The 23,932-nt window shown below is 39.1% G+C and overlaps 1 protein-coding gene across 1 annotated transcript; it reads right to left on the bottom strand.

Annotated features, from left to right (window-relative positions):
- Positions 1-725: 725 nt before the first annotated feature.
- LOC138908245 (uncharacterized) lies at positions 726-2,813 on the bottom strand. Its single transcript, XM_070198898.1, has 2 exons — positions 2,514-2,813; positions 726-821 (listed from the first exon to the last, which is right to left on the bottom strand). Exons 1-2 carry the CDS (start codon positions 2,811-2,813, stop codon positions 726-728), a joined length of 396 nt encoding a protein of 131 aa, XP_070054999.1.
- Positions 2,814-23,932: the final 21,119 nt, after the last annotated feature.

The following is a 23,932-nucleotide window of genomic DNA, read 5'->3' as shown; positions in this document are numbered from 1 at the left end:
CCTGATGACTTAAAAACTTAAAATAAATTCTCTCATTCTCCAGGTGGGCGCCTGATGTCTAAAAAACTTAATATAAATTCCCTCATTCTCCAGGTGGACGCCTGATGTCTAAAAACCGAAATAAATTCCCTCATTTTCCAGGTGGGCGCCTGATTACTTAAGACTGAAATAAATTCCCTTATTCTCCAGGTGGGCGCCTGATGTTGACTTGAAAATTAAAACAAATTCCCTCATTCTCCAAGTGGGCGCCTGATGTCTAAAAACTGAAATAAATTCCCTCGTTTTCCAGGTGGGCGCCTGATTACTTAAGACTGAAATAAATTCCCTTATTCTCCAGGTGGGCGCCTGATGTTGACTTGAAAATTAAAACAAATTCCCTCATTCTCCAGGTGGGTGCCTGCTTACTTAAAAACTTGAAATAAATTCCCTCATTCTCCAGGTGGGCGCCTGATGACTTAAAAACTTGAAATAAATTCCCTCGTTCTCCAGGTGGGCGCCTGATGACTTAAAAACTTTAAATAAATTCCCTCATTCTCCAGGTGGGTGCCTGTGCTGACTTAAAAATTAAAATGAATTCCCTCGTTTTCCAGGTGGGCGCCTGCAATCATGACAGCATAGACAAAACAGAGAAAATTTTCTGCCCCAGTTTGTACCAGGAACATTCATTGATTGTTAGTTGCATCCCATTATCCAGGAGGGTCCTGAAAACTTAAAACTAGATCCCATTATCCAGGAGGGTCCTGAAAACTTAAGGCTGAACTTATCTGGAACATACTTTCCTCATGGGGGATTCCTAACAAAGCAAACAAGATTTCTTTCCCCTGCTTAAAACAAAGAAAATTTTGTCAGTTTGAAACTGTGGCGGTTAGTTTGTGGCATCCTTGCTGAAGGTGTCTGCTTCTGCCACTATCCTTCTTCATTCTGATTAGGTTCTTCGGGCTATGAAGAATTGTTTAACCTTTCAATCAAACCTCGAACACAAAACCTCTGAATGACTTGAATCCCTTACATTCAACTCGTCGTATAACACTTTTATTCTGACAACTGTGGAACCTTTGCATTTCCTACAAATTCACGAATCACTTAACCACCTGAACTTCAGTTACTATCGCATTGCTCGTTCTAAACCATGTTACTTGGAATGTGCCTGGCCAAATTTCGCTTGGTGCAAATAAAAAGCCAATAATGAGCTTTGAAGTCCTTTCTTGCTTGCTTAACAAAAAATTAATTTGACAGAGACTTAGACAAATAGACCCAAAAAGAAACGAAGCGAAGTGACTTCGAGAATTAGGAATAAAAAGAAAGACTGAGATGACTATTTGAAGAAATATTGAAAAGAGACTTATCTGAATGAATCAGCTGGCTCTACAGATCATGACATGCATTTCGGATTGATCAGACTAGTCCATCCAACTAATCACATTTCTATTCATGTCATGTCTTCATACTTCAAAACCCGGGCTTTCAACGATCCAACTTTTCTGTAAAGTCACCAACCTCTTTTGACTTGTAGTGCCCCAAAGGGTTTTCACCAACAAGCCTCTCTCATTTGTTCATCTCTCAACTCACTGCCGCCTTACGGTGCCCGTGAGGGTTTTCACCAATAAGACTCTCTCATTTTGAATTTTTCCTCAGCTCACCATCGCCTTACGGTGCCCGTAAGGGTTTTCACCAATAAGACTCTCTCATTTTATTTATTTTTCTTGTACCCAATGAACAAAGTGTTACCCATAATGGAGATCATACCTCTATCTCACTCTACTTGGCATCCTCAAAGATTGATCGGAAGGTCTTTCTTTGGACCGTAGTATAGGCTTTTGGAAAGGGTTAGAAAGAAAAGGTAGTATAAGGCTCAACATGACTTAAGATAAAAGGGTTCAAAATTACAACTTTTGGAATTAAACCTATTGCAAAACTAAAACTTCTGCCCCCAGTTTTTGAATCTGGGGAATTTTGAATTTTATTTGATGGGACTGAACCTCAGAGTAAGGCTGCCTACGTATCCTTAAAAGGAATCAAGTCTAACATAGTTCCAACATAAGAGTTTTGTTTTCGTTACTTTGCTTTTCTTTTTCTCCTTTCTTTTCTCTTTTCTTTCTTTGCTTTTCTCTTTTCCTTCTCTTTTTTTTTTTTTTTCTCTAACTCTGCTTCTGATTCCAAAAGAGGGGTATGAAAGAAAATAAAAGGCTCAAAAGGGGTAACAAATGATAAAAGTGTTTGGGATAGCAGAATAAAATACCTTCGTCATTCTAACTTTGAACATGCCTAGTACAAAATGCGATTGAAGATAAGCAAAGAAATCATACATAATATCTCTTGACTGCATCAGAATTGATAGCCGTATCCACACATTTACCTTCTATGTCTGTTAAATACAAAGCACCATTGGACAACACCTTTGTCACAATGAATGGCCCCTTCCAGTTTGGGGCGAACTTGCCTTTAGCTTCAGCCTGATGTGGAAGGATGCGTTTCAATACCAGCTGACCCACCTCAAATTTTCGGGGACGCACCTTCTTGTTGTATGCTCTTGCCATTCTTCTCTGATACAGTTGACCATGGCATACTGACGCTAATCTTTTTTCATCAATCAAACTCAATTGCTCTAGCCGGATTTTGACCCACTCATCATCATCAATTTCAGCTTCAACAACAATCCGCAGGGATGGAATCTCAAATTCTGTAGGTATAACTGCCTCGGTTCCATATACCAACAAATAGGGAGTTGCGCCTATTGAAGTGCGAACAGTAGTGCGATAACCCAGTAAAGCAAAAGGTAACTTTTTATGCCATTGCCTAGAACCTTGCGTCATCTTACAAAGTATCTTCTTTATGTTCTTGTTAGCAGCCTCAACAGCTCGGTTTGCCTTAGGACGATATGGAGTGGAGTTTCGATGCATAATCTTGAACTGTTGGCATACCTCTTTCATCAAATGACTGTTGAGGTTAGCAGCATTATCTGTGATGATTATCTTGGGAATTCCGAACCGGCAAATGATGTTTGAATGAACAAAATCTATCACTGCCTTCTTGGTCACGGACTTGAAGGTTACAGCTTCGACCCACTTGGTAAAGTAATCAATGGCCACCAGAATAAACCTATGTCCGTTTGACGCTGCCGGCTCAATCGGTCCAATGACATCCATGCCCCAAGCAACAAAGGGCCAAGGTGCCGACATTGTGTGCAGCTCAGATGGCGGGGAACGAATCAAATCACCGTGCACCTGGCATTGATGACATTTGCGAACAAAGCTGATGCAATCACGTTCCATGGTGAGCCAATAATAACCTGCTTGAAAAATCCTCTTCGCCAAGACATACCCACTCATATGTGGCCCGCAAACCCCAGAATGCACTTCGGCCATGATAGTCGAGGCTTGTTTAGCATCTATACACCTTAGTAATCCTAGATCTGGAGTTCTCTTTTACAATATTCCTCCACTTAAGAAGAATCCGCTAGCCAGACGTCGAATGGTTCTCTTTTGATCGCTTGTGGCATGTACTGGATATACCCCCAATTTGATGTATTCCTTGACATCATGGAACCAAGGCTCTCCATCAAGTTCCTCCTCAACCACATTGCAATAGGCATGCTGATCACGGATTTGGATTTGCAGAGGGTCGACGTAAGTCTTATCTGGATGGTGTAACATTGATGCCAGAGTAGCCAAGGCGTCGGCAATCTCGTTATGAATCCTGGGAATATGCCTGAATTCTACCGACCTGAATCGTTGACAAAGATCATGCAGACATTGTCGATACGGTATGAGCTTCAAATCCCGAGTCTCCCATTCTCCCTGAATCTGGTGAACCAACAAATCTGAATCTCCCAAAACCAATATTTCTTGAACTCCCATGTCTATAGCTAGCCTCAAACCCAGAATGCATGCCTCGTATTCAGCCATGTTGTTAGTGCAATAAAATCGAAGTTGTGCCGTTACGGGGTAGTGATGCCTTATTTCAGAAATGAGTACAGCCCCTATTCCGACACCTCTCATATTAGCAGCCCCATCGAAAAAAAGTTTCCAACCTGGCTTTTCATCATGATCAGCCTCGTCAACACATATCACTTCTTCATCAGGAAAACAAGTCTTCAGTGGCTCATATACTTCATCCACCGGATTCTCGGCCAAGTGATCGGCTAGGGCTTGGGCTTTCATCGTGGTCCGAGTCACATACATGATGTCAAATTCTGTGAGTAAAATCTGCCACTTTGCTAACCTCCCTGTGGGTATAGGCTTCTGAAAGATATACCTTAGAGGATCCATGCGAGAAATGAGGTAAGTGGTGTAGGATGACAGATAATGCTTCAAATTTTGCGCCACCCAAGTCAGGGTGCAACATGTCCTTTCAAGAAGAGTATACTTAACCTCATAGGGAGTGAACTTCTTCCTGAGGTAATAAATGGCTTGGTCTTTCTTGCCCGTGATGTTGTGTTGACCCAACACACAACCAAAAGAATTATCCATGACCGTCAAATAGAGAATTAAAGGTCTCCCAGGTTCTGGCGGGACCAATACAGGGGGGTTTAACAGGTAATTCTTGATCTTATCAAATGCTTCCTGACACTCATCAGTCCACTTAACCGCAGCATTCTTCTTCAGCAACTTAAAGATGGGCTCACAAGTTGTCGTGACTTGAACAATAAACCTGCTGATGTAGTTTAACCTTCCGAGAAGGCTCATTACCTCGGTTTTGTTCTTTGGCGGTGGTAATTCTTGGATGGCTTTGATCTTTGATGGGTCTAACTTAATACCGCGTCGACTGACTATGAATCCCAACAGTTTCCCGGACGGGACACCAAATGCACATTTTGCCGGATTGAGCTTGAGGTTGTACCTGCGGAGCCTTTGGAAAAACTTTCTCAAGTCTCCAACATGGTCAGACTGCTTCTTTGACTTTATGATCACATCATCTACATAAACCTCAATTTCCTTGTGTATCATGTCATGAAATATGGTAGTCATTGCCCTCATGTAAGTTGCCCCAGCATTCTTTAAACCGAATGGCATTACCCGGTAGCAATACGTCCCCCAAGGCATAATGAATGTTGTCTTTTCTGCGTCTTCCTCGTCCATCAGAATCTGATGATATCCCGCATAACAATCCACAAAAGACCCGATCTCATGCTTGGCACAATTATCAATCAGAATGTGGATGTTCGGCAATGGAAAGTTATCCTTTGGACTTGCCTTGTTGAGATCACGATAATCAACACACACCCTCATCTTACCATCCTTCTTTGGAACGGGTACCACATTAGCTAACCAAGTGGGATACTGAGTGACCCGAATGACCTTTGCCTCCAGTTGCTTTGTGATTTCTTCTTTAATCTTCACACTCATATCAGTCTTGAACTTTCTTAACTTTTGCTTGACAGGAGGGAATGTAGGGTCGGTTGGCAATTTATGAGCTACCAAATCAGTGCTCAAGCCCGGCATGTCGTCATACGACCATGCAAAGACATCTTTGTATGCAAATAGTGTTTTGATTATTTCTTCCTTGATTTGCGGTTCCAGATGCACACTTATCTTGGTTTCTCTGACATTATTTTGATCCCCTAAATTGATTGCTTCGGTTTCATTTAAATTAGGCTTGGATTTTTCTTCGAAGTGTTTTAGTTCTCTACTGACTTCCTCAAATGCCGCCTCTTCATCGTATTCTGTTTCATCATCACCCTCTACTTCTTGGATCGTTATTTCAGAATTAGATTGGCTTTTAAGATTTGGCTGAAAATTCCTCATGCATGTCATGTCATTGAAACCAGCATAAAAAGAACTGTACAGAAAGAAAACCAAAAATAAAAATGAAACGCTATCAGGATTAATGGAAAACGGGAAATTGTATTTCATTGAAAATAAAAGGATAGAAGGGTTTGTACATCGAAACAAGCAAAAACTAAGAAAAATCTGGATTACAACCCTGAAATAACCCAGATAACAGAAAGGAAAACAAAGCAAACTACCAAAACTCCTTCCGGATGGGGAGAGGAGTAGCTTTCCAATTGCTAAGCTTCACATTTGGCCCAACAGGCTGCACATCGGCATTACTGGAACCTTCCCCGATTTCGACAATATTAACCCCATCAAACAGACTCTGGAACCTCTTGATCAGATCTTCATCAAAGTCGACCACAGGTTTTGGGACCACTGATATTGGGTGTTTGGCGACCCCTGACTTGACGAAAGACTTGGAGATATGTGGAATAGGTTTAGGGAGTGACCATGCCTTTCCTTTCAAACTTTTAGCCCTTCTCACGTCCTTCCCTGTGAGTGTGAATCCCAAACCAAATGTACCGAAACTTTCACGTGGAAACACCGGATGCACAATGCCCTGCAGAGATGAACCTAGACCTTTGCCTGGCAGAAAACCATTCTTCAACATTTCATTTGCTACCATGACGGACGCGGATGGTATCTTCGGACCTGGAGTGCATTCTCCTTTGGAAATTTTCTCGACAGACACTGTTTCGAACATTTGGTAAACCCAAGGCCCTTTATCATCTTCGACTTCAATAAATGGAACGATTGTGTCATTGTAAGCAGATAAGTTCTCATCACCGTGCACAACTATTTCCTGCCTGTCCCATTCGAACTTTACCATTTGATGCAGAGAAGACGGGATTGCCTTGGCAGCATGGATCCAGGCCCTGCCCAACAACAAGTTATAAGAGACAGCCACATCTAGCACTTGGAACTCCATAGTGAACTCAACTGGCCCTATTGACAAATTGAGCATTATATCACCGACAGAATCTTTCCCTCCTCCATCGAAGCCTCGAACGCATACATTATTAATGTGGATCCTTTCAGTGCCAATCTTTAACTTTTGCAAAGTGGACAGAGGGCAAATATTTGCACTAGAACCGTTATCCACCAGTACCCTTGAGACAGCAGAATCCTCGCACTTCACTGTGAGATAAAGAGCTCAATTGTGTTCTGTACCCTCTATAGGGAGTTCATCATCCGAGAAAGTGATCCTGTTTGCTTCGAAAATCTTGTTAGCAATCTTTTCCAAGTGGTTCACCGTGATCTTATCAGGAACATGAGCCTCGTTTAAAATCTTCATCAGGGCTTTGCGGTGTTCATCGGAATGTATCAGCAACGACAGAAGAGAGATCTGAGCTGGTGTTTTCCTCAACTGTTCTACAATGGAATAGTCTTGCATTTTCATCTTTTTCAGGAATTCCTCAGCCTCTTCTTCGGTGACCGGCTTTTTTACTGGGATGTGGCCGTCCTTGGATGGCTTGGTTTTCCTCAGTTCTTCTGGGGTAAAACATCTCCCGGAACGAGTCAGCCCTCCGGTTCCATTGACTTCTTCCTCTACTTCTTTCCCTTTGTACGTTACTATCACCTGTTTGTAATTCCACGGGACGGCCTTTGTGTCAACCATTGGCAACTGGGTCACTGGCTTAATAATAACGGGGGTAACACGAGCCCCTTCCACGATTATGACAGGCTTGCCCGGGGCCCCTGGCACGACCACCTTTTGCCTCTCCTGGTTCGCTTCAACATCAACCGGAGGCCCTTTCACAACCAATACAGAAGGCTTCACGTTGAGCGCGCTTGGCTTCTCTGACACCCCTTTAATTGCCAAGGACATTGCTTTTGCAGAATCTAGAGCTTTGATTGGATTACTTTCGCTAGCCCGGATCATCATGACAGACTTGGAAAAGTTTTTGGGCTCCCCATCTTTATGAACTATCTCGATCATATGTGTCTCTGCATGGGCCGGCAAAGGATTTTGGTTGATGTTTGGCGCCTCCGGGCTCTGGACCACAATTTGATTTTTATCAATAAGCTCTTGGATCGCCCTCTTCAAATGCCAGCACTTCTCTGTGTCGTGCCCTGGGGCATCAGAACAATATGTGCATCTAAGGGAGTAATCAAGGTTCCTTGGAGGCGGATTTGGTATCTTGGGCTCAATCGGCCTCAAAACGTCCAACTGCCTCAACCTCTGAAACAAACTGGTATAGGACTCTCCAAGAGGGGTGAAGGTTTCTTTCCGCTGTTGCCTCTCTTTTCTGTAATCTGGCCTTGGTCGAAAACTTGGACCAGTAGGGTTTTGGTATGGTTGTGGGGGTGTATAAATATTTTGTGGAGTTGGAGCACGCCATTGCGGGTAAGGAGGGGGTTGAGCATATGACTGTGCGTGGTGAACATGGTATTGGGGTAGCTCGACAGAATATCTAGGTTCTTGTGGCGGGAGATAGTGCTGAGATGGATTATATGGAGCTTGGGTGTAGGCTTGAGGTTGGGGTCGAGTTTGGGTGTACTGGTGAGGCAGACCCCTTGGGCCCGCCATGATCCAGAGACAAACATAGCGACATCTACTTTCTTCTTTTTGCCTAACAGGCTTCCGGTGCCACTTTGAATTGCCTGTGTGGTCGCTTTTATGGCAGAGTAGCTCATGATCTTGCTTGACTTGAGTCCCTCTTCCACCATTCCTCCCATCTTTACCACATCGTTGAAGGACTTACCTATGGCTGAGATCAAATGGCCAAAGTAAGTGGGCTCTAGGGCTTAAAGAAAGTACTCGACCATCTCATCTTCCTCAATTGGAGGGTAGACTCGTGCAGCTTGTTCTCTCCATCTGAAACCATATTCCCTAAAGCTTTCATTGGGCCTCTTCTCTACCTTGGTCAAAGATAAGCGATCCGGGACAATGTCTATATTGTACTGAAAGTGCCGAGCAAAGGCCTGAACCAAGTCATCCCATGTGTACCACCTGCTAGTGTCTTGGCGGGTGTACCACTCTAAAGCTGCCCCACTCAAACTCTGACTGAAATATGCCATTAATAATTCATCTTTCCCACCGGCGCCTCTCATATTGCTGCAGAAGCCTCTCAAATAGGCCACGGGATCTCCATGTCCATCGTACGGGTCAAACTTGGGCATCTTGAACCCAGCGGGCAGTTGAACATCCGGAAATAAGCATAAATCCTTGTAAGCCACACTTACTTGGCTTCCTATCCCTTGCATGTTCTTCAAAGATTGCTCTAGGCTCTTCACTTTCCTGAACATCTCGTCCTGCTCCACATTCCGAGATGGTTTCTCAGTTTCGACAAGAGGTTCAAAGTGAGGGGCATGGGAATAAGGATCCGTGACTTTGAAAGTTGGTTCCGGAACATAATATTGGGTATATGGAGCTTGGAATGCGGGTTCACTAGAAGATCTGTGAAGGGTAGCTCGCGGAGGGGCTACGAAAACAGGAGCGGATGTCGGAGCAGGGTATGCAGTTGTTTTGGTTGGTGGAGCATGAAAGGTTTGGGACGAGGTGCCAGGGTAGTGGCGATAAGGGATAAAGCCTGGTGCGTGCTGAGGGGAAAGATCAATGGTAATGGGATCTTGGGCTTGTGACAGTGGTGGGATGAAAGCGGGATTTTCTGGGTAGTTAGCGGGAATGAAGGTGGAGGATACCCCCTGACCCAGGCTTGATACATTTCTGCCATTTGATGCTTCAACCTGTAGACCTCCTCTTTCAATTCAGACTCCGATTCTACAATCTCCCTTGGCGGGTCGACAACACCCGTGTCCAATTCTTTGCTAGTCATGACTGCCTTGCACTTTGATCTGGTGTTATAAGGGTGACTTGCCAGGATGCCAACAAACTAACCACCTAAAACAAAACCTGTCTATGTGCACACAAAAACTTGGTCAGTTTTAAAAGCAATTTACAGATAGTTAATCGCATATTGGGTATGCAATGCACCTGAGCAGTTAACGTTCCTAAATGCTTTGCGACGGCTCGTATGTTTCATCCCGGTTTTTCCAAATTCTCCAAATCCTGACTTTTCCCTTTCACCTCCTGTTGTGTTTCGCTCTTTCAATTCTTATTCTTTCCCCTTCTTTTTTTTAGTTTGACCCCTCTTTTCTTTCTTCCTCTCTCTTCTTTTCCCTCTCTTCTTTTAAGAATATGATCGAATCCTATGGGGATTGCCTACGTATCATGACGCCGCATGAATCAGATCATTACGTAGTTTGGATAAATAGATACGAAATAATTTATTTCATTAATAAAAGACATCTTTTTGGATTTTCTATTACAAGGACTAAAGTAGCGATGACTGCAAAAGGAAAATCTACAGACTCGAAATAAAGTAATAGACAACCTTGACAAAGACGAACAAGACTCAGAGAAAGTAAAATACAGACTACTAAAGGAAATCAAAAATACATAAGAGCCTCCACTGGTACTCCGGAGGCTTGCGGGACATCAGCCGGTCTCCGCACAGGCCTGCGGGCAATATCTTCTTGAAGGCGGTCTAGGTCAACCATCACTTGTCGGACGAATGTCATTACAGAAGCAAAAAACATAGACTTGGTCATGTCTTCACATTCATGGCATTTCATTACAACATAATCAGCTATCTCTTTAATCCTCATTCTGATGACACCCTTTTCTTGAAGCAAACGTCCAATCTGCTGGGCCCGAACCTCCAACACTTGTGCATCTGCGTTGTTTTGGTCTTGTAACTGCTGCATGCTTTCTTGTAATTGATAAATCAATGCGTAGCAATGCTCTCTTTCTGCCTTGAACTCCTTTGTTTGCTTGACCATTTCATTCTCAAGGGCAACCATCCTTTTCTGTAAAACTGCTGCTTCTTTATCATATTTCTGCTTCAACTGGTGGACTAATCTAGCTTGTTCCTCCGCACCTTTGGCCAACTTTGCTTGAGCATTTAACAAGTCTCTTTCGGCCTTTGTCAAGTCAAAACCGTAATTATGCACTTTCCGCCTTAGGTTGGTTATAATTTTCTCATCTCTCTCACTTCTTGCTGGTGTCTCGGCGGCTATTTTCATTCTCTGGATTTGGGCTCGAAGGGATTCATTTTCTTTGGCCAACCTCTTCTTTTCCCCTTCATCTTCAGCTGCCTGCAAACTACTATCAAATTTGATTTTTTCAATTTGTTCTTCTAGCTTGCTTATGGTGGTCCGGTACTCCCTTTCTTTAGCTAACCAAGCCCACTGCTCCTGCGATGCGTCAACAAATTCTTGGATATGAGGTCTTTTAGTTGGTCGTTCAGATTCACCATTCGTCGCGAATCTCTTTCCATACCAGGCAACATAACTAGGTAAGACTTCACCCCTAGACAAATCACATACTCGGGTGTTTGCCCCCAAATACTGGCATTCGCTCCAAATTTGGCGAACCGCTTCTTCGGGAAATTGGGCATCAGAGCGGATTTCGACCACATAAGTGCTAAGATCTTCATCTCTAGGAACTGTCTGGCATCTTCCAAGCTATCTTAAAACCCGGTACGGAGCATAGGGTTGGATGCTTCGGAGACCCATTAGCAAGAAGTAGGGACCAGTGGCGGGCATATAAACAATCTCATCAACGGGAAGCCAACCCAATGTCCACTCTATCTGATCTGCGGTCATAGATCGAAGGCGGGTAATCCAATCTTTGATCCCTTTCAGCATTTCGAATCCTGTTACTCGCGTACCAAACTCTTCAATGCAGTTTTTCCCCGTAGACCCATAGTTCATGTATCGAGGACGACGACAAAGGTGTTCGATCATCCACATTTGCAACAGCAGGTTGCATCCCTCGAAAAAACTGACTCCGTCCTTACAGAATATGAGGGCTCGGAATATATCTGATACGATCATGGGTGCGAGAGTACTCTTGGCCTGAGTAGTCAGAACGTGGACAATCCCGGCTACCTGTAAATCAATATGCCCATCTTCCCTTGGAAACACCAAAAGGCCTAAAAACGCCACCATGAAGGCAAAACATCTATGGGTCTCCCATTTTGATCGGTTTCCTTTACTGCAGAGTCCATTTTTCGGGTCTTCGAATCCCCTTAAATGCCTGTATCACTGATATAGAAAATGAAAAGTGGAAGTTCCCCCTGCTAGACTTCCAGTCTTGATTTGTCTGCTTATCTTTAGTAAGTCCAGAAACTTGTGGGGAGTAACAGTCCTTGGAGATACCGGGTACTTGTGTCTCAATCCCTCTGTGCTCCCAGTATAACCCGCCATTTTTTCCAAAGTAGGCGTAAGCTCAAAATCTGAGAAGTGCAAAACATTATGAGCGGGGTCCCAGAATGCCACTAATGCCTCTATCAGGTCCCTTCTAGGTTGAATTTTCAATAGTTCAGTGAGCGCCCCCAGGTATTGGTTGACCATGTCTCGTCCTTGTTTTCCCAAATCCTCCCACCACATGTGGAGTGCCAGTGGAATCTGATCCATAACCTTCACAGGTAAGTTCTGAACGGTGCTCATTCTGCACATTTTAAATTAGGGTGACCAGATTAAAATTTTATACAAAACTGACCATGAAAAAACAAATCACGGCCACTTTTGCAAATTAATAATTTTTTTTTATTATTATTTTTTTTTTAAAGAAAAGAAAAAGAAAGACTTATAAAAAGAAAGAAAATATTTTTATTTTTGGATTTTAATTTCATTTATTTTCTTTTTCTAATGAAAGACTCCTACAAATAAAATATTATTTTTTAATCTTTTATTTGTTTGAGATTTTTCTAAAAAAAGACTCCTAAAAGAAGGAATTAAAGGAACTATTTTTGGATTTTTAAAATGGGGTCTCAAAGAAAGGCTTTCTAAACGAGGAAATAAAGAAAAATATTTTTAGATTTTTTTGAAAATTGGGGTCTAAAAGAAGGACTTTCTAAAGAGGAGATAAAGGAAAATATTTTTTTTTTGGATTTTTTTTTTGACAATTGTGGGCCGGAACCGATGAGGTTTGCCTACGTATCTCACATCCGGTGAGAATCAGACCCGCGTAGTTCTGCCATTTTGATGCACAGAAAATGTGATTTATTTTGAAATGATTCTCTCTTTGTTTTTGAAATTTCGACAGAGTAACGGGATTTTTGAATACCGGAATTATCAAAACCAGGTGTTTTTCTATCTTACCTCACTCTTGGTTTTCCTCTTCTTTTTTTTTTTTTTTTTTTTTTGGATTTTTTTTCCTTAGTCACGAAGCCGGTCAACATACAAGCCAAGCAAATTAATGCACAAGTAGCACGTAAAGAATGCATCAGGATGGTCCTTTAATTTTGGGTACACCTGTCCTAGACGGACCCAACCCCTGTGTTGAGTCCCCTAAGTCAAATGCACATGATGCAAGCAAACGTACCTACTAGGGATCCGGCATGAGACTATGTTATTCTAAGTTTAAATCCTGGGTGTATTGTTCTAGACCTGGCTTACCCGAGCGGACAACTCGAGCCGGGGAGGGGGGGGCAACGTACCGGTAACTAAAAGGCCATCCGACTTTATAACTGATCCGATCCTCGTTCTAAATTAGGAAATGACATTAACAGAAAAGAAGTCACGCCAGCGTGCACTTCCCAGAAGATTTAGAAGACTCAGAGAGAAGAAGGGTTTCGTGACAGTTTATATACAATCCAAACAATATCAAAGCGGTAAAAAGAGGCATTTAGCACATTAGGCTAAAACACGTAAAAATCAGATAATAAGTAAAAGCCAAGTATAAAGTCATCTTAGCTCAAGTTCTGAACCGCGAAACCAGAGATTCTGGGTTCGATCCCCAGCAGAGTCGCCAGAGCTGTCACACCTCCTTTTTCCCGCGGGGACAGGGGATAAGGGAGTTTTTCCAAATAAAGTGACAATGTTCGAAATGGGATTATTTATTAAATCAGAGTCGCCACTTGGGATAATTTATGGTGTCCCAAGTCACCGGTAAATTTTAAATCCCAAATCGAGAAAATTTGACTCTATTTATGGTCCGCGAACACAGAAGACCGGGTAAGGAATTCTGTTAACCCGGGAGAAGGTGTGGGGCACTCCCGAGTTCCGTGGTTTTAGCACGGTCGCTCAACTATCAATAATCGGCCTAATTATCTGATTTAATACATGTTTAAAGCCTACTGTACATTTTTACTTTTTAACCGCTTTTAATTATTTATGAAATTATTTCTGGAACAAGTCACGATGTCGTACACTTGTCATTTTGGTACACATCGCAAACCGCGCCACATGAAATGCACCTGCGATTTACAGCATGTTAAATTTTATTATTATTTGAAGTTATGGTCGAGTCGCGTGAAACGCGCACTCGAATTGGGGATTACGTATCATGACTATGCCATGGGAACCATACCCATAGTCACGATGCTCTATTATTAATCGCGCCTAAAGCAAGCTACGATGTTCAAAATTGCTTAATTTTCTGATGCTTGAGATCATGTGGCAAGTCCAGAATTATGGAAGATGGGTTACAAGACTTCTTAAACATTACCACAGAATCAATCAAATTGCGAAATTGTGATAGATTCATTGCAATAAAAATAAGAAATCATAATTCAACATACTTTGGATTTCCATTCGAACTAGAAAGCCCGACCTTCGTTTTCAACATCACTAAGATAACTACAAAACAGACACTTACAACTATGTGTTCAACAGAGAAGCAAAGTAAGTAGGTCTGGTGGTTGGATCACAATTTAACCTTTGAGGAATTTCGTGTATAGCCGGAAACGAATTAATGGCCACTTTGGACATTGCAGTGATGGCCATTTTGAGTAACAGTCAATTTTAACCTTCATTTTTCGGCCAATCGATCAACTCAAATGCCAAGACTTACAATAACAGACATACATACTGATTTCAGATCCTAACAAAACTCAACAATTGAATCATATTCATATTATAACTACTAACTTTCATATACCAAACGTTTACAGGTTCTGCCACGAAGGGGAATCTAGTCTTAGTTCGAAGAGCGATCCAAACAACAGCAATTGAAAGTAACCATGTCTCAAATCTGAAAACATATATGATGTTATATTGAAAGGTGATATTCAATCAGTACTATGAACATTACATGAAGATTTAGGTACCAACTTCATAACTGGATTTGCTAATAAATAAGAAAGCGTGATACTAAAAAAAAAATTCACAAGAAAGAGAACTAGATAACTCCAACAGAGCACAAGAAATACAGGCAGAAAATGACTGATTCCATTAATTTCAAAGCATGCATATCTCTTCCACATAGGCATATTTCATATTCAATTTACAGTCCAAGGTTCAAAAGAGGTACCTGGCCAACAAGATCAACAAAATAAGATAAGTCTCTGAAGTTGCAGCGAAACAATAGCAGTAAGAATAGCAGCAGTAGAAAACAGCGGAGCAGAGGAGATAAACCCAACTCCAAAAGAAACCCAGAACCAAATGAAGACCCAAGAACAGCACAGTCAAGCCAATTTTCTGTATTCTCCCTTTTAACTCCAGAGAGAACCCCAAAAAAAATACCCCCCTATGAAGAAAAGAATGTGTCCCTTTATAGAAGGTAAGCATGTGTTGTGTGTGAAGAATAGGGGGCTGGGAATCTTTTGCCAGCTCCCTGAAAATCAGGAAAATAGCATCTTTTACAACTGAATATGGACAGCTGTCCGCTTCCAGAAGCAAACTATCTGCTTAAACTTGGGCTAGAGGCCATGACCTAGATGGCCCAAGGCCAAGCCCAGAAAACAGCCCAAAAAAAACGAAACAAACAAGTGTCATATTTCAAATAAAACCAGAGATTTGACTAAGTGCTTAACCTTTAATTAATCTAAATCAATCCATTAGCTGAACTAGTTGAGCATGCGATTAACGACTGACTGAAAGAAAAGAAAAAGAAGGAAATACAACAAAACAAAAACAAAAAACAAAAACAAAACAAAAAAAACCAACCAGAAAAGCACAGAGCCGGAACAAATGAGGAGAAAAGAAAAGAGAAAAAGAAAGAATAGGAAAGAGAACAACAAAACAAGAAAAGAAAACAAAAATACTAATCTAAATGCTAAAGAAGAGAGTAAACGAAAACACCCGATGAGCAGTGAAAATGATGGATTCTAGCCGCGAATCGACGAAAGGACCCAAAATCTCCGGTAACTTCGAAACGGGTCGAGACTAGCCTAGAACAAATACTTTCAACGGGATTACTCCATGCATGTGGGTGTTGAACTAGAAATAAACAGAAACGAACAAGTAATTCCGAAATAAATCAGACTAGGGTTTTCTGGAATTTTTAGATCTAAGGTTCGCTAATTTTGGTGGGGTTTGTGATGAAACTGATGAGGGATTAGGGATTAGGAGGGTATGAGGGTTATGGGGTGCGAGTTTGAGAGGATTTGGAGTGAGCCGCCGACGTGGGGATTCTGGGCGGCTAGGGTTTGGGGTGAGTTTGAGAGAGAGAGATGAGGGGTTTGGGGGCAGCTAGGGTTTGGAGAGGGAAAGAGAAGGAGAGAAAAGTGAGGGGGGGTCTCCAGGGTTTGGGGGGTGTACCCGACAGATATAAGGGTTAAGGCAGGGGAGTTGCGGGCCGTTCGATCGAAAGAGATCAACGGTCGAGATCAACCGTTAACGAAACGACGTCGTTTTGGTTAAGTGGCGAGGCTGGGCCGGGTGTGGGGGTGGGCTTAGCGGGTTTCAGGTGATTGTTTGGGCCAAATTGTTTTGGCCCAAATTTAAAACCAAACCGAATTTCCTTCTCTTTTTCTTTTTCTTGATTTTAAATAAAATTAATTAATCAAAAACCTAAATTAAGTGTTAAATCAATCTAATTTGTAGGAATAAACCTAGTTATCTATTTTACCATTAATTAATTTTAGACTAATGAAGAAAGAATTACTTAATTTGCGATTAAAAGCTAAAAATACAAAAATGATCCATATTTTGTGATTTTCTATTTAATAAAATAATTAACTTATGTAATTAAATCCTAAATGCAACTAAACCTAAAGTGTTATGTATGAAATACTTTTAGACATTTTGGTATTTTTCTTATGATTTTTAGAATATTAAATATGCAACTAAATGCAAGCAACTTTTAACCAAAATTCCTACAAATTCTATAAAACTAAAAACAATTAAGAAAAATCTATTTGTGAATTTCTATAGGAATACTTTAGTCGGGCAAAAATCATGTGCTCACAGTGAATATAACAATGTCATCTGCATATGCAAGATGATTAATACTAGTACCATTGGAAGGCATAGAGAAGGGGGTATAAGAGCAATCGAGAAATAGATTATTGAAGAAGCATGTGAAAATTCTGCTGCAAGGATAAAAAGTGATGGTGATAATGGTTCACCTTGTTTTAGTCCTTGACTAGATGTGAAGAAATCCATTCTATTTCCATTAATTATCAAAGAGTACCAAACACGAAAGAGAAGGTTCATTATCAAATCAATCCAATACTCTGAGAAACCAAATTTTCTAAGCACAACAGTGATAAAGTTTCAAGAAATTTTATCATATGCTTTGGCCATATCCAATTTTATAATAATATTGCCACCATTATTGACTTGAGAAATAGATTGAATAATCTTTTGAGTTAACAACACATTTTCAGAAATAAGCCTTTCTTTAATAAAATCACTCTGGTTTGGAGAAATTAATCCTGTTAACGGAGGATTTAGTCTAAGAGAGAGTATTTTAAAAATAATCTTGTTAGTAAAATTAGCGAGACTAATAAGTCTAAATTCATTAAAAGTGGCAGGGGCATCTGTTTTAGGAATTAGAACCAAACAAGTATGTGTATAGAATTTAGTAAGAGGAATACCTTTGAAGAAATCTCACACAAAAGCATTGTTGTATTCCTTGATGATGTCCCAACAGTTTTAGAAGAATGTACCATTGAATCCATCTGGCCCAGCAGTACTTGTAGCCGAAAGATCAAAGACTGCATTTTTTATCTCTTCCTCACTAGGAATCTCATCCATCATGTATCTATCTTCATCAGTGATCCTTTTGGTGATGCAATTTAGAATAGTAGGATCAAGACATGGAGTTGGGAGATTGAAAATTTTGTTGAAATGTCTGATAGCTACTTTTGCTTTTTTCTCCTCTCCTTGAATCCATTTATCCTTATGATTTTTGATCTTGTTCGCATGAAGTTTTCTTCTTCTTTCTCTAAGCATATTATGGAAGTACCTCGTATTTCTATCTCTTTACTCAAACTATTTTATGTTAGTTTTTTGAAGAAGAAGGGAGTCTTGCATATGAATCCATCTCATGTACTCCGCATAAGCCTTATTTGTTTCTTCTTTGTCATATTCAGAGTTATTGGTTAACTCAATCTCTTCAAGGCATTGAATCTTTTCTTTCCATTTAATAGCATGTTTATGAATGTCACCCACTTCCTCTCTAGACCATTGACTTAGTCTTTTGCTCATTGGAGTCTCCACATATTATTGTCATTTATGTTGATACTCCAGACTTCATTAACAATGTTGTAGAAGTCTTCCCGCTTAGTACAAAAATTAAGTAATTTAAAGTAAGAAGTGGGCTTACCTACTTGATCAAAGGCTTTCATGAGTAAGGGCCTGTGGTCTGAGCCAGTCCTCACCAAATATTTGAGATTAGTTATTTAAAATTTTTGATTCCACTTGTCGTTGATAAATATTCTGTCAAGTTTTTTCCAAATTCTCTTTCTTGGACACCTATTATTACACCAAGTGAATTTAGGACCAGTGTATCCTAAATCAGTAATGCCACAATTGTCCATACAATTGTTGAATTCAAGACTCTTGTGCATTCTGTGAGGTTTGCCACCTAGTTTTTCCTCTGGATCGAGTCTCCTCCAATGCACCAAGGACCCTTAACATCTAAACTTATTTCCTCAAGACTGCACCAAAAATCTCTTCTTTTCGCAGCAATACATTTAGCATGAATGGATGTAATATTGAAGGAAGGATTTTCAATACCATCTTCAACCCGTATAGTGATTTGTTGCTCATCATTGAAGGTAACTATGTCATTACTAATGTTCTTCCAGAAATACCATATCTTTCCATTGTCATTGGAGATACAATTTTGAAATCCCAAGAATTTTCTGTAGCCCTCGATCTTATTTTTGTTAACCATAGGTTCCATGATTGATGTAAAGATAATGTTGTTGATGTCTATAAGCTTTTTAAGCCTATGAATGGCATTTTTTGACCTCACCCCTCTAATATTATGGAACAATTTTAGGGGAGGTATCTGTATGTTGTTTCCTCTTTACAGAGGATATGTTTCTGACTTTTTTTTTCTTGTTTGATTGTCTTGCTCTGCTTCTTCCCCTTCCAGTAAGAATGTAGTCCTCCTCCTCAAAAATTTTATTTTCTTGATTGCCATTTTCTTGTTGCTCAGACTATTTCTTATTCTGATTTGATGTAGGATCTTCCTCTGGATGTTTAATGACTCCCTCCAATTTGTTGTGTAAGCCTTGTTCCTGATTTACATAAAGTTTCACCATCAGTTGAATACCAGGTTGTTCAATGATATTGGTTGTCAAACATGTCGAGCATGTGCTATCAATCTGTACCACTTCTTTATTCCTGTTTTCCTCTCTTGTTTGAGTATTGTGATCAGTCTGTTGGTTAACCACTATGCTCGACGGTTCTTTCACATTCTGGACTCTTCACTGTCGATAACAGCATTGTGACACTATGCATTCTTATTTATAGAGCTTTCCTTAACCATAGAGAATGCTTGATTGTTGTGATTATTGGTCTCTTGTCTTTCTTTGTTGTAAGTGTTATTAGTCTACTTGTTCTCTTTTTCTATTGTCTGCTCCTGATTAGTAGAGTTCTTGGAACTAGTATCTTGTTTGGTATTTATTTGAAATTGAGCAGGTTTGGAAACTACTTTGCTCTTTTTCTTTGGCATCTTCTTTTACTTACTCTTATTCTTTTTCTTTCTCTATTTTGTTATATCCTTAATGGAGGTTTGGTTTCCCTATTTATTTTTCGGAATGTAGTGTCCTTGACTAATCTCCAATCTATGTCGTGTCTTTACTTGTCTTTCCTCTTTAGTATTATCACAGTTGCTTCTTTTTTCATTGCTTTTGTTCTGACTTTGAGTAGTAATAGCGTTCTTGTTTTCTTCCAAAGCTAGATGTTTCTCCTGTTTTTCCTTTCCTTGTCCTTCTTTTTCCTCTTTTTAGACTCCACTGTTATCCCCATCCTCGTTTATCAACTTCTCTTTATTCTATGTTTCCCCGTTTCAGTAGCTTTCATTCTTTCAAGGACCCTGAAGTTCATCAAATTGTGCCCCAACTTCTTGCACTACTTACAATGCTTAGGAATACTTTCATATTTAATTTTTTTGAGTGAATCCTTTAAGAGGAGCATTCTCATCTTCAGATCCCACACACACACCCTCAACAAGAGGTTTAAGGAGATCTATCTCCACTCTAACTTTTGCCATACTCGGTCTTGTTTTACCACCAGTAGCAACATCTAGCGCCAAAGGAGTTCCAATTTCACTATAAATTTGTTTAGCATAATGTCAATTATGCATGTTAAAAGGAATCCCGGGAAGTAAAATCCATACCGGAACTATTAGGATGTCTTCGTCCGGCTTGAAATCCGGAGTCCACTTTTACAGCCACATTTGAAGGCCATCGATTTCTACAACTCTTCTATACCAGATGAAGTTGAAATCATCCTCATTTGTGAAGTCAAGAAAGACATTATAATTATCATAAACACCAATTTTGGCTCTACCTTTTACTGGGAATCTTTCTATGAAGGTAGACCAAATTTTTTCAATTTGGGGCAGGACTTTCAAGAATCAACCCACAATTGTCAATCTGCATTCATCCGCCATAATTTCGTAGTAGTCTTTGGCTTTGAAAATCAATGTTGGCATTCCATTGTGGATGGTATGCCTGGCGATTACTGATTCCCTAGGGTGTCTCATATTGGGGGTAGGCGTCGAAGTTGTTGTAGTAATAGTCATAGCATAAGAATTTTTTGTTTGATTGAGATCCTTAGCTTGGTTCTCCTTGATGTTTGCTTCATGCTGGCCAGTCGTACGCGCTGAATCGGCTCCGCTCGACGGTGCCATGCGGCGGTGCGGGCAGAGAAAGTCTAAAAGTTATCGTTTATTGTAAATAACAGCTAGGTGTACGGAGAGAGTTTTTTGTCTTAGTAAAAGTTTTACGGAAGATTATATCACACTAAATCAATTGCTTATTTAGTCTAATTACGCGATTCATCAATTAAGTTCTGATTTGAACCAATTGTTATTAACCTTATTAAATATAAATCCAATTGTTTTATCATGAAACTATTTTTGAGTTAAACAGTACTTGCTTCCAATATTAAGGGAAATTAAGCTGCCATGAAAAGAGAGATAAAAAGGGAACCGTCTTAAACACTGTGTACAAGTGATATGTCCGATTGTATGTGAATTATAAAGACATTTCCATGTGATATTTTTGTTTCCAGGAGACATATGGGAGTTTAGAGCCATATATTGGAACAGTTCAATACACAGTTGATTTATCTCTACTAATCCCTATGCCAATCACAGATGTTCAAATCTTTAGATTGCTAATCATCCATTGATAATTAAGTCCCATTTTAAGCTCATTTTTTCCTTGATTTGTCAATTTTAATCTTCTAGAACAACTAGACAAAGTGTCCCCATATAAAGGGATGACCCCAATTATATTTAAACACAATATTTCTGTCCTTCTTTTATGTTGCTATTAATTACGAAATATAAAGAGTCCAGCACTATTCACTAATACTATATTTTTGGTTAACTAGTCTTACGTTACGCGCATTGCGCGTGTACACTATCTCAATGAGTAAAAGATTTTTTTAAAAACGTTGATATTATATTAAATATTATGTTTGAGTTATAAAATAAAGTATATATTTCTAAAAATAATGAATATTGATCCTATATTTATCACTCAATAAAAAAATAAACTACTCCAATAGAAGTTCTCAATCTTCAGTCAATATATTCAACTGAAATTTATTCTTGTTATAATTTTATTTGATATAGAATAGATATAGATTAGTGCTTTCCATGTGTCCTGTTAGTCATTCTAAAATTTATATAAATATCTCTGTTTCTCATCTTTGCAATTTTGAAATTCATTAGGTAATTAAAATATTTTTAGATACAATTTATTTATCTTACTTTAATAAATAGTAATGGTTAAATATATTTTTAATTTTTAATTTTTCACTACAGGTAAAATATTGTTATATAATCTAATCGTTAAAAATGAGCAAACTCATTCTAAATCATTAAAAAAAACGTGAATATATAAACCTTTTTTAATAATTCTTGATGTAGATAAAAGAATAGATAAAACACTGAATCTAGAAATCTTCTTACAATTTTACAATAAAAATTTGGAAAGAACTTAAATTTACGGCGGAGATGAATCCTTGGCAACAATAATATGGAATGTACTATAGTTATACTAAATAATTCAAACAAGGAAAAAAATTATATAATATGAAATTTAATTGATTTTAAAGTTCGATATATTACGACTTCCTACTTAATTCAAATAAGAAATAACTTTTAAAGTAAAATTCAAATTGATTTTAAAGTCCTAATATTAGTCCACAAATAGATTTCTTCTAAAATAAAAGTAAAAAAAATCTTCTGAAAACAAAGCAGAACGGCAATCCCTAATTATCAAACAAAACAATCTAAAATAATGAAATAAGAATTCCAATGGATACATGTCAAAATATAAAAGTAAGGTGATCTTTTAGCTAATGATCTCCACTGATACCACTATTTTAGTTTACATGTGTGGCTATAATCTATTCCTATTTAGATTAGGACTTTTAAAAGTATAACAACCGGAAGGGTATTTTTAGTTAATTTAGGCAAAGGATTTATATGAATAGAATTTACTCGATTTAAATTCCTAAATATTAAGAGTTTTTACCTAATTTATACGGAAATGATTTAATTCATAGGCCTAAATATTAGAGAAATTAATTAAATGACTATTTTGTTTAGTGTGGAATTAATTTTTGAAGGGTAAAAAAGACGAAAGACATTTCAGTAATGATGTTCGTGCTTTTAATATAGTATAGATATAGATTATTTGGTATTCGAAATCACTAACCCAATAATTAATTCAGATTAACACCGCATAAGGACCATGTAGGTCCCCGTCCTCACTACGTAGAAGTTTCTTCCTATTAATTAAGGATGGAGTGATCCTTTGGCTAGATCTATTCATTAATACTAGCCAGTTAAGGAAGAAACTTCTACGTATTTAAAATCTGACACCTTGCTTGGGTTCTTAGCCTATCATGTCGCTTAGCTGATGGCAATTTACCATTAAAAATTCCATAAGTTTTGCCAAAAGAACAAGACATGACTAATCAATGAAAGAGGTAATCCCCACCCTCCCAACCAAATTTAGTGTCGACTTCAGAATCAATACATATCGCTTTATATATGCCCATTGGCTAAAAAAATGGACATATTGAACTTACTGCCATGGATGATGACATGATGTCCCTCTACTAAGCAAAATAAATGCAATTTTGCTATACTGTTTACCAAAAAAATATTTTGCTGCCATCTATGGATGATGTTCTGATAATATATAGTAATTGCTTTGACAAATACTTGAAGTCGTCCCCCTTACCCCCAAACTCATCAATTTGTCTCCAAAAGGTCCCCCACTATTTCCTTTTCATAGTCTGATTTATGCGAGATAGAGAGTAAAACTCACAAAGCTGCCTTATAAATTTAACAAACTGATGCCAATATTGGGGAAGAAAAGAGCAGGTTTGTATTAGTTTAATGGCCAATACCAAAGTTATTAAATCATGGTAAAGTACATTTAATTATGAAATTGTTAGAACGTGCTTTCTTGAACTCGCACTACATCGACACCTAGCTAACTAGATTTAGATATTTTTCAATACTCACTAAAAATTTATACTTACTATCTTTTTATCGCTCTTCTCTCACATGATTAGAGTTTAGGCACAAACGCAAAGGAGAAAAATCCAAATTAAGAAAAGAAAAGCAAAAGCAAAATCAAGGGAAAGATAATGAGGAATAAAGTTTGGCAGCTTTGAGGTTATGTAGAGGCGGAGCTAGGGATTTAAGTGTGTGGGTTCTAAATTTTAAAATAAAATACTGCTTTCAGCGAAAATCGAACCCTCATCTTTCCCAGCAAACC

Source organism: Nicotiana tomentosiformis, chromosome 3, assembly GCF_000390325.3.
Source record: "Nicotiana tomentosiformis chromosome 3, ASM39032v3, whole genome shotgun sequence".
Taxonomy (NCBI): Eukaryota; Viridiplantae; Streptophyta; class Magnoliopsida; order Solanales; family Solanaceae; genus Nicotiana; species Nicotiana tomentosiformis.
Note: the sequence above shows the minus strand (reverse complement) of the source record. Positions and strands in the feature narration are given on the sequence as shown.